This window comes from Ipomoea nil, unplaced genomic scaffold (genome assembly GCF_001879475.1).
Source record: "Ipomoea nil cultivar Tokyo-kokei standard unplaced genomic scaffold, Asagao_1.1 scaffold1576, whole genome shotgun sequence".
Lineage (NCBI taxonomy): Eukaryota > Viridiplantae > Streptophyta > Magnoliopsida > Solanales > Convolvulaceae > Ipomoea > Ipomoea nil.
The window spans coordinates 1,687,321-1,699,386 of NW_017618004.1; the positions used below are offsets into that span (position 1 = coordinate 1,687,321).

At 33.3% G+C, this 12,066-nt stretch overlaps 2 protein-coding genes across 2 annotated transcripts; both read right to left on the reverse strand.

The window, feature by feature from the left end:
• Positions 1 to 3,018: 3,018 nt before the first annotated feature.
• Positions 3,019 to 4,095, reverse strand: LOC109190265 (heavy metal-associated isoprenylated plant protein 47-like). The gene is made up of 3 exons (XM_019340740.1): positions 3,995 to 4,095; positions 3,786 to 3,864; positions 3,019 to 3,362 (listed from the first exon to the last, which is right to left on the reverse strand). Exons 1-3 carry the CDS (start codon positions 3,998 to 4,000, stop codon positions 3,079 to 3,081), a joined length of 369 nt encoding a protein of 122 aa, XP_019196285.1. The 5' UTR covers positions 4,001 to 4,095; the 3' UTR covers positions 3,019 to 3,078.
• A 7,433-nt stretch (positions 4,096 to 11,528) lies between these two features.
• LOC109190303 (heavy metal-associated isoprenylated plant protein 16-like) lies at positions 11,529 to 11,885 on the reverse strand. Its single transcript, XM_019340776.1, has one exon. The coding sequence runs from the start codon at positions 11,883 to 11,885 to the stop codon at positions 11,529 to 11,531; it is 357 nt and encodes a 118-aa protein (XP_019196321.1).
• Positions 11,886 to 12,066: the final 181 nt, after the last annotated feature.

The window sequence follows — 12,066 nt, forward strand, 5'->3', positions numbered from 1 at the left end:
AATTAGTATTCATTCTCCATGCAATTCGATGTCTTTCATATTTCAAAAGTGGTCTCGGTATCACATGAACTTGTAATAAATTATTATTTTTTATCAATAAAAATTTATTTTATACAACTAATTTAAGATATAAAAAATAATAATAATAATAATAATAATATTCAAATTTCGTCAAATTATTTTACATATTTGAAATAAATTAAAATAATTCGTATGCAAATATTCAAACAAAAATTATACTACGTAAAAATTTTCCATAGTCAAATGATAGATAAAATATTATTTTAAATTTATATTACTAATTTAATATTATCTGTTCTTCCCCATGAAATTAAACTAATTAAAGCTAGATATTTATACAATTTTTCATAAGTTTCAAGCAGTGGTTTAGCGATCTTGTAAAAATTAAAGCTATTCAATCTGATCTAGGAGGAGAACACAAAAATTGGACAAGTTCTATATGTCAACTTAGAGATAAATCGTCAATCGTATGCTTACGCACATAAACAAAACATGCATGCATGTAAAAAGATGTCACCTTGTGGACGAATGCAGATGGAATATAGTTCTCACTCTCAGCTCGTGTGTACATTAATAAGGCATTATGGTCATAACATATTGGAAAGAAAATAAAAATAGAGTAAAGCTATTGTATTTGGATTTCCATGGAAGATTGTGTTTAGTGTTGTAGCTTGGATGAATTAGTTCTAGAGGAATGGATCTTTATTTTCAAATTGAGTTTGGGTGGCCTAGACGAGATGCAAAACATTTTGGGTAATGTTAAGGATGCTTGGGATGAGTTTATATAAGGTAAATGTAAATGGCAGTGTTAAGGGATAATTAGGAAAAATAGTTTCGGGGGGAGTGTTGTAAAATTGTCGAGAGATCAGAGTATGTGGCTATGTGGTTTTTACTACAAGCTAGGTTAAAGTAGCTTAGCTTGCAATTTGACAACATACCTTTGGATGATCTATTATGGTTTGTTATAAAGTTGGGTATGAGGTTAATCGAAAGTGATTCCCAAAGTAGCAATTGAATATGAGAAATACGGAGGCAAAGATACATGATCGAACTCTGAAAGCCATAGTCTGGAGTTACACCCAATGTGATGGACTCCTTGTGGGCATCAGATATTAGCCTGGACTCAACTCCTACCTAATAGGTCACTGAGTTATCATAATTTACCATTCCACTATTCTGTAGGACTAGGGCGTGGGGGTCATCATGGAACCAAAAAACTGTCTTTTTTCTGGGCAAACAAAGAGGCAAGGAGATGGATCATCATCTTCATATAGTTAAAACTATTAACGAGCTTACTAAAAGGGTTAGGCATTGTTGCATTAAATATATTCGTCAAGCGGTGAATACTTGCATACATTATACATCTACAAATGAGGTTCAGTTGTACTTGGGGAAGGTATATATATTCATCCTCTCTTGATAGCAAATTGCATTGGTATTGTATGATTATGATTTTTTTATTTTTTTTAAAAAAATTGACTTATATTTCTTTATTTTTAATGTATTGAAAAAAATAAAGTAAAGCTACTAATACCGCAGATAACAAAAATTTATCATTAAAAGATGTTAAGCTAAGATGAAGTCGGTTTCCTATTGCCTCGCAAGGGCTTGATATTATATTAAAAGATACTCCGTATTAGAATTGTTCAATGGCTTGCACGATCCAAATTGATGTCTAATTAAATCATACACATGCATCACCTTTGACATTTCATTTTAGACTAAGTCCATATAGCCAATGAAGTTGTGGTTTAATTTAGTGGCACACAATGACTCTCCCAAGTGGGAGGAAGTCGTTATATTGTGGACCGCGGTCAAAACGGCGCGCCGTTAGTATTAAAGGAGCGCGTATCTTTTGTATGTTAATTACTAACTGACACTACAGTATATCTAAACTGACACTGCCTCACGTATTATTTTTATATTATCAAATGAAACTGCAGTTATATCAAAATGATATTGTAGTTGTGGTGAAATGAAACTGCAGTGTATATAAAATGAAACTGAATAACATTTCACATATTTGAGTGTATATTGTACAATGAAACTGTAATTATATCAAAATGATCATGTAGTTGTGTTTTAATAAAACTATAGTGTATATAAAATAAAATTAAATAACATTTTCACATATTTGAGTCTATAAATATCGAATGAAACTGTAGTTATATCGAAATGAAACTGTAGTTGTGCTGAACTGAAACTGAGTGTATACAAAATGAAACTGAATAACAAAGTTACTTTTTGCGGAAGGGTGTGAAACAGATGACGTTTCTTTTCATTAAAATAAAGCGAGGTCGTTTTAATGCATTGTGCATAATCGATTATGCACCGTGATGCACGATATAATTTACCCGTGAGAGGTCATGGGTTTAAGTCCCGGTGGGAGTAGTATTAACTCTTTGTACTTCAGTAAGTTAAGAAAGTAGTTATGAACAGATATTGTATTGTAATATAGTCAGTAGTACTTCAACAAAAGACATTGTAACAGCATATACCCTACAGCGCATGGTATCAACTTCTAACATGTCTCCCCCCTTTCGTAGGTTTGTAGTTATAAAAAACGTAACATATACCCTACAGCGCGCATGGTATCAACTTCTAGCATGTTTCCCCCCTTTCATAGGTTTGTAGTTATAAAAAACGTAATTACAAAACATAACAATTGAGAAACTTTGTAGTTATAAAAAAGGTATAGTAATTACAAAACATAACAATTGAGAAACTGAATCAAGTCAAGATAAAAGAACGACCTAACAATTATCAGTTGGCAATTTTTTTTTTGGTTGCCCAGAGTATCATCCAGTCAATAGTCAAAAGACTAATCCTCGTCCTTATGGTCAGGGCACTGGTCAAATGATTTGCTCCATTTACATGGGTGAAGATCGAAACCCCAACCATTCATGCTTAAGGGACAAGGTGCTGAACCACGGGCCAAGCATGTCGGTTCATATAATTTTATTTCTAAATATACATAAAACTCTACTAAATACAGAAAACAAAACCCACCGTATACTGAGCTGAGAAAGTTATTCCAGTTTCCAATTTTGCATGACTTCATTGAATGGAGCAACTAGGATTGGAGTCGTAAACCGGTTGACACACCGGGTAGTACTGTACGCATGGATTGTTGTAACCCGGCGGCGGACAAGGACAAGTTTTGCAGCATTCATCTTTCTTCTTATCGTCTTTCTTCTCCGGCGGCTTCACTTCTTCAATGGAGACAATGCTGGCGCATTTGAATTTCCTCTTCAAGCACTTCATCAACTCAAAGGAATCGACGCCGCCGCCGGTAACCACCAACTGGTTTTTATCTGCATCACTAGTAACCGATATCACCCCTGCATCACATCCAAACACCATTATATTACTTCCTTCTGGTCCTTTGCGACAAGACTAGTTTATCCCGTGCATACCCTCGGGAGTGGTGATAAATTTCAATTCCCTCATCACTCAAAAAAAAAAAAAATGGAGTAACCAAGATGCATGACTAAGCTTGGATACAAACTTGTAACTACAATGTCACGAGTTCAAGTTCCAGCCTTCTTTGTATGAGCTCATCAGCTACGGACAACCTAGGTTGGTTTACCTTTTGCCAGTTAGGTCACAAGGTGAAGTTTGCTCTGTAAATACCCTCAAATAGTAACAGTAGGTTTCCTTATCACCCAAAAGAAAGAAAGAAAACAAAGAACTGGTATTTTGTGATGTTATGATATAAAATGAGTATATATATATATATATGTATATATGTATAGCTTATTTACCTGGAGTAGATACTGCAATTTGCATAGCCTTTGCCCGGCATTTATCGTTGTTTACCGCCAGACTGATCGTGATTTTTTGCTAAATTCAATCATAAACATATAAGATCAGAACACAAATCAATCATCACTGTTATAAAACATTAAAGATTGATATACATGTAAATGATTTGGAATAAAACTAACATATATATATATATATATATACATACCTTCATGTTGAATGTTGTTTTGTTACGTTTTCTTCTCGCTTTCCCCGACCTAGCTAGGGGCTTGGGGGCTGTTTATGGATGTTTATATACAGTAATATATAGCAGTACAGTGGCGGATCTAGAGGGGACAATAGGGGGCAGTTGTCTCCCTCACGGCCTCACCCACCCCAGGCCAGCCACTATATAGGTATATGTTTTAGTAGAATAAATAATGTATGGAATCTTAAGCATTAAGATAACTCAGTTGATACTGGCTAATTTTATCTCTTTTTAACCCACTTAAAATATATAATTATATTTTAATATATAAAAAAGTTTTTTTTTTTTAATTTAATTTTTATGAACTATGTAATCTAGAAGTTTAAAATGTCCGTCATTGTATTTAAATTTTCCTACAAATGCTTAGAGTTGGACTAATTAAAATAAAAATTATTTATGAATAACATATTAATAGATATATGATATAAAATTTATTTTAACCATTTCATATTTTTATTTTTCGCCTACTAAACAAAATTTAAGTGTGTACTAATTATTCTGTAAACAGTTTTTTTTTTTTTTTTTTTTTTTTTTACTACTATTGACTATATTAAAATGTAGTATCTGTTTATAGTTAGGCTCAAACGTAACCCATAACTTCCCATTTAGGAGAACCACTTTGTATCACTAGACCACAGGATCATTGGCAAGACCAATCTACATTAGTTTGACATATATTAATTTAGGAACCTACCTAATTAACTAGACGGATTCAACCCGATGGGGTGGCAAATTATAGTACTAATTAATGCAATACATATAATTCTTGTGGGATCAATCTTATTAATCTAATATTACATGCACTCCAAGTAGTTTTTCTTTATGTTTTTACATCATGTTGATGTAGTATACTCTAACTAATTCAGTAAAAAATAAAGTGAACATACAATACTTGCTATAATAAAATCATGACATATATATGTGTGTGTCGAAAGATTATATTCCAATCTCAAATAATAAAAGTATCAATTTGCATGGCTGAAAAATAGTGAACTTTTGAGCACTCCAAAAAATAGATTTTTAAATTTATTTTAACCATCTTTTAAGGTGGTCAAAAATTTCAATCACTATTAAAAGGTGATTGAAATATTTAAAGACCATATAAATTCAAAACCTAGACGTGTGTTAGGTTTCTTGACCGAACCCAAACGCTAAGAAACGCCCTATTAAGGGGTTCATCTTATCAATTTTCTAGCAAAATCTATCAAAAGCCTTTCCAATTGTTGCAGGAGAAATTTTGCAGCAACCATGGTACGTTTTTTAAATTTTTTTTGAATGTTTCGACCACTAATTGTCAATTTTTTTTATCACTTTCCGACCACCTGGTGGTCAAAATGTTATGGTTCATGCGCGTCTTATGCAACCAAAGTTTCCAAACATTAGAAAAGTGATTGGAAAGTGGTCGCAAATTTGTATTACTTTAATTAGTGATATGAATTTGTGAGAAGACTTTTTGTTACTGAAAACTCTCGAGTTCCGACCAATTTGAAGTGGTCGAATAATAAGCTATTATATTGATTTGCCAATTTTTTTAAAAAATCAAAATGAGTCTTTTAATACTTTTACATAAGTGGCAAGCTAGATCAGAATTTGTTTGAGTCAAAAAAAAAAGGGATATAAATGATGATATTTTTTTATTTTTTTTTTAAGAATTGTTGGATGGACTAGAATAGCAATTGAATTATTATTATTATTATTTTAAAAATAATTTCTAGGTAGCAAGTAGAATTTATTTCCGATCAAGTAAAAAACACGAGATATAACTAACCTTTTTAACGAATTGAAGGGTATAAATTGAATGAAATTAAATTAAGTTATTAAAATTTTAATAGAAAAAATATATGATAAAGTTGATAGAATTAGGGATGACAACGGGGCGGGGAGCTGAGTGTACTCCCCGTCCCCGTCCTCGTCCCGATCCCCGAAACTCCGACTCCGTCCCCATCTCCGGTGGGGAATTGAAAATAGTCCTCATTCCCGTTTTCGCAGAGAATTAAGCGGGGACAAGAATTCTCCGTCCCCGATGAACTCTTAATCAAAAATCTTATATTAGTGTAATTTTTAATTTTAAAAAGTAAGGTTTTAGTTTTTTAAAAAATTATATATATATTTATTTAATAATTATTATTATTTTTATTTTTAATTATAATAATAATAATTATTCGGGGACGGGGCGGGGAGGGGTATTCCCGTCCCCATCGGAGAATTACATACATTCCTCGTCTCCATCCCCGTTCTCCGAAAATTTTCTACATCTCCGTTATTTCCATCGGGGACGGGGCATATTGTCATCCCTAGATAAAACGAGTATAATATAAGGACAAAATTTATATTTTTGACAACCTCAAATTGTACATAAAATTCGTCAAAGTTAGTGAACTCAAAATTTATATTACCCTGTGGGCTGTTTAGATATGCATGTTCATTATATATAGGATAACTACATAATTGAACACTAGTGGGTCAACAAAAAACAGGGTTGAGTCAACTACGAAATGTTTTTGCAAAGTCGTCTCTCAATCAACTAACGCATTTTGAGAATTAATATTTTGATTTTAATTAATCCTAATTGTGCGCATCTTTAATTTGATTTGTGAAATCTTTATAAGGGCATAGACTTTGGTGTAGTTTTTTAGGTGCCAAGTAGGAGAGATGAGGAGGAAAGAAAAAAAAAATAAAAAATAAAAATGAAAAGAGGTTTTTAATGCAAGAAAAAAAGAACAATCAATTGTTATCTTTACCTTGTATTGAGACCACAAAAATCTCATTCTTTACAAGAGGATGTCTAGCATTTCTCTCACTTGCTTCTCTTTCATCCATGGTGACAATTTTTTATTAAAATCTGTGAACAATCCCTCTAATGGGGATGCACTAGTGAAATTATGAAATTTCCGGCCACCTGAAAGTGATTTTAAATCAAGTCGAAAGCCTTGTTCCGACCACTTTTGGTATCCGGAAAAACCTTTGTTGCTATTTCCGATCACTTTTTGCTTTCAACTTGATTTAAAAACACTTTAAAGTGGTCGGCAATTCTATAATTTCCAACAGTGACGCCCTAATCAGTATTCCATTACCTTAATGGTCCAAATCTTATTCCTGTTCCCAAAAACTCAGTACCGGTATTAAAATTTCAAATATTTATATTCTTGTGAAAATTATATTTAAATATTTAAAATATAATAATTTGTCACCAATATTTGTATTATATATGTGATAGTTATATTTTTATCTATAAAAAATTACTCAACCTTCTTAAATTGACTATAAGCGGGTGGGTATAATATTTGAACCTAATAATTTTGTATGTGGATTTTGAAATTGTAATTTGGAATTTTTAGTTATATATATGGACTAGAGATTTTAATAGATTAAATTTAAAAAATGATGTTGATGCGAATTTTTTTTTTAAAAAAAAATTTATGCTAACTAATAGCCAACTCAACAATGTCAATTCTTTTAGGCTAGATATTATATGTTAATTTGAATATAATTGTCACAAGGACAATGATTTGAAATTAAATTACTAAATTTTAAAATTTTAATTATAGGTATTTCCAAAAAAAATATAAAAAAAATATAGGGGTGTTTAGTAAATTGTTGTTAGCTGATTGAGTTAGTGAGTTTGACTAATTGATAGCATTAGTTGATTATCGGATTGTAGAAAAGTGTTTGGTAAATTAGTTGATAGCTAATTACATGCAAAATTACTTTATCAAAAATTAAAGCTGATCAAAAAAGCTTTTTTGAGCAGCTTTTTGTAGCATTTTAAGCAACAAGCTGTTATAAAAAGATAATTAATCAAACATTCATATTGATTGTTTAATCAAGTCAAACAGTTAATAGTAATCAAATAAGTCAAAATTAACTGATAAGCTAACTATATTACTAAACAAATCATACTTGTTATGCATAATTGCCACAAAATATAAAGATCTCAATCATTTCTCACTAATATATAACCAAATACTTTTAATTTATAGCAGTTTATTGGAAAGAAAACTATATCCAAAGGCTAGATTTTTATAAACTTATAAACCACGTCCTATAGACAAACTGTGAGTATATTTGTTCAAATTATAACGTTTAAACCCCATTCATCTTAATTGAAGGGTTTGATCTCTCTTGAAAATAATTTTCGGTGGGGAATAATAAATTTTCAAGAACAAAAATTTCTTAAGAAGTCGTCAGTAGTTATTTTTATTTATTTATTTATTTTGAAAACCATCAGAACTATATTTCACTATCGTAGAACAAAGCACTTACAAAAAAAAAAAAAAAAAAAAAGAGGGAGGTACATCTAACCAATCAACATGGTCAGACACAGAACTAGAGTTCCTAACCAGTAAATGGACAATCTGATTCGCTAACCGCTTAATCAAAGAAAAATTACGAATCATTGTTTTTTTTTTTCCCTTTTCCTGTTGAAAAATTCCTCTCTCCATTTCTTCCTTTATAATTGGAGTATTGGACTAATTGAACACTGTTGGTCAACAAAAGAAGCCAGGAGTCAACTATGAAATGCTTTTGCAAAGTCATCTCCTCAATATATTCAACTAGCGCACAGAGAATTCATAAAATATTCTTATTTAATTTGTGTCCTAGTGTGAGACCGTCTGACGGATTCTTAATTATTCGTGAGACGGATCGGATCAGGTCGAATCATCGTGCAAATATCATATTTATATGTTCAAATGTACCTAATACTAATTAAGAATAAAAAATCTGTTACTTATAAAAAAATGTAATACTTTTATATTTTGATTTAAAAGTATTACATTTTCCCTTAAAAGTATTACATTTACCCTTATAAGTAACAAATTTTTTATTCCTGATCAGTATTACATTTGAGCATATAATAAGTATGACATTTGTGCATATAAGTATTACATTTTCATCTTGATCCGACCCGGCCCGTCTCACGGTGGGACGGTCTCACACAAGTTTTTTGTCTTTTGATTTTAATTAAGCTTAATTTTGTGCATCTTTAATAATCAGCTTAATTGGTGTTAGTGGTTGTGCACTCTCATTTCTCAAGAAATGTTAGAAATTGAAAGCTCTGTGTGTGAACACTGTCTAACCAAAAAGATCTTAATTTCCAATAAGGTCGTGTTTGACAAAGGAGGGAAATTAGAGTCAACTGAAAATGAGGATGGGTCAAAGGGAAAATAGTTTGGGTTTTTCCGAAAAAGAGTTAATTCTATTTTTGGTTCTAGATTTATAGGTGTCAATCCACTTTAAGTCTTTTTTTTTATTAGAACATCCACTTTTGGTCATAGTATTATTGTGGCATGACCATTTATGGTCCTTTATCAACAAAACAATTTAAATATCGTTAAATACAAGGGTATTTCGGTCTTCAATTATGGATTTTTTTTAAAAAAATAAACATAAAAAATATAGCGTTTCAACCTACTTTGTATATAATAAAAAAAGATTGAAATATCTTTGTATTTAACGACATTTCACCGATTTTGTGGGAGGATGATAAAAAATTGTCATGTCACAATAATACTAGAACTAAATGAGGATGTTCTGTCACAATTTAACAGAGGAACAATTTCGCATGACGGCTGCCGTGCTTTATCACTTATGGAACGCCCGGAATGGAGCCGTGTGGAACGGAATGTTAACACGGCCGGAGCATGTTTGGAGTCGTGCGGCTACTGCGTTGCATGCATACACACAGGCTCATCACCGTACCCCTCGGCAGCAGTGGGATGCAGCAGGAACGGCACTGCCATGTACTCGCCCACGATGTTACGTCGATGCGGGGTTCTGGCCGGCCTCCGAGGAAGCGACATATGGTGTGGTGCTGCTCGATCCAGATGGCTCGTTCAGAGCGGCAACAAACGGAAAACTCCCGGGCTGCTTCTCGCCCCTTATGGCGGAGGCGCTCGCGTGCAAAGAGGCTCTATCTTGGCTCAGGAACGAAACGAATTAGATGTAGATCTTCTCACAGATTGCTCACAATTGCGAAGTTACTTGCTCTCAAGTCCTACTGCTATCTTGTCTTACGTTGGGATGGTTGTGGACCAGTGTCGTGCAACTATATCTTTATTTAATTATTGCTCATTAAATGTTGTCTCTAGATCTATTAATTTACATGCTCATACATTAGCTTTGGTACCTTTTGATCAGGAACATTCTTTGTATTGGGTCTCTGCCCCTCCTAACTTTATTACTTCGTTCGTTCATTAATATATGCCGATGCTGTTGGCTTTCAAAAAAAAAAAATGAGGATGTTCTAATAAAAAATGACTAAAAGTGAACTGTCACCTATAAATCTAGGGCCAAAAATGAATTTAATATAATTCTTCCAGAAAACAACTTCCCTTTTTTGGGGGTGGGGAGGGGGAATGAGTCATTTTCCAGAGCCATCAAATCTTCTTTCTTTTTCTCCAAAACCTTTTTCTCCCTACCCAAGTTTTGCAGAGCCAACCTGCCAGCCGTTGTCGCCATTCGCCAGTCGCCCTCGCACCCCAAACTCGGGCAGGTTGTTGTTGTCGCCACGCCTTGCGCCACCACCTTGCTGCCAGCCGCCGTCGCACCCCAAACTTGTCTAGGTCATCACCGTCGCCACGCCCAACGCCACCACCGATCACCATGCCAAGCTCCCACCGTCGCCACCCAGCCAGCTGTCAATCTCCACGCTGAGCTTCTATCGTCGCTGCCCAGCCAACCATCTTCTTCGCCAATCACCATTGCTCAGGGGAGAATATTGGGTAATTGTAGGGATTTGGACTTTTGACTTTTTTAGATATGGTTGTGGTTTGTGAGGTTTTAATAATAATAATAATAATAATAACAACAACAACAACAACAACAACTTAATAATAATAATAATAATAATAATAATAATAATAATAATAATAATAATAATAATAATAATAAAAATCATTGCATATTTTAAATGAACCAAAACAGTTTTTTTGAAAGCAATCATACATTCGAAAAGAAAATACCGCAGATAACAAAAACTTATCATCAAAAGAAATTAAGCTAAGAAGAAGTCGTTTTCCTATTGCCTCGCAAGGGCTTGATATTAAAATTGTTTAATGGCTTGCACGATCCAAATTGATGTCTAATTAAATCATATACACATATATGCACCACCTTTGACCTTTCATTTGAGACTAAATCCATATATACCCTACAGCGCATGGTATCAACTTCTAGCATGTCCCCCCCTCTCGTAAGTTTGTAGGAATAAAAAAACGTATTACAAAACATAACAATTGAGAAACTCGATCACTAACATTATCATAAGCGACGAAAAAGTTGACAATAATTAAAAAAAAAATGTTATAATTAAGTTGTTAACATGAAAAGATATAAGAACAACCTAACAATTATCAGTTGGCAATTTATGGAGTTTACTTAGTACACACTCTTGAATAATTATTCAGGATTTTTTCTAACCATAAAAAACGTACAAAACCCAAAGTATACTGAGCTGAGGAATTGAAGTTATTCCACTTTCCAATTTTGCTTGACTTCATTGAATGGAGCAACTAGGATAGGAGTCGTAAACGGGTTGACCCACCGGGTAGTACTGTACGCATGGATTGCTGTAACCCGGCGGCGGACAAGGATAACGGCAAGTTTTGCAGCATTCGTCTTTCTTCTCCTTCTCCTCTTCCTTCTTATCATCTTTCTTCTTCTCCTCTTTATTTTCGTCTTTCTTCTCCGGCGGCTTCACTTCTTCAATGGAGACAATGCTGGCACATCTGAATTTCCTCTTCAAGCACTTCATCAACGCAAATAAATCGACGCCGTCGCCAGTAACCACCAACTGGTTTTTATCTGCATCACTAGTAACCGAGATCACCCCTGCATCACATCCAAACACCATTACTTCCTTTGGGTACGTCCTTTGAGACAACATGACAAGTTTATCATGTGCATATCCTCAGGAGTGGGGATAAGTTTCAATTCCCTCATCACTTAAAAGAAAGAAAAAATGAACCTGGTAACGAATAGACTAAGAATACACACTTGTAATTACAATGTCAAGAATTTGAATTCTAACCTTT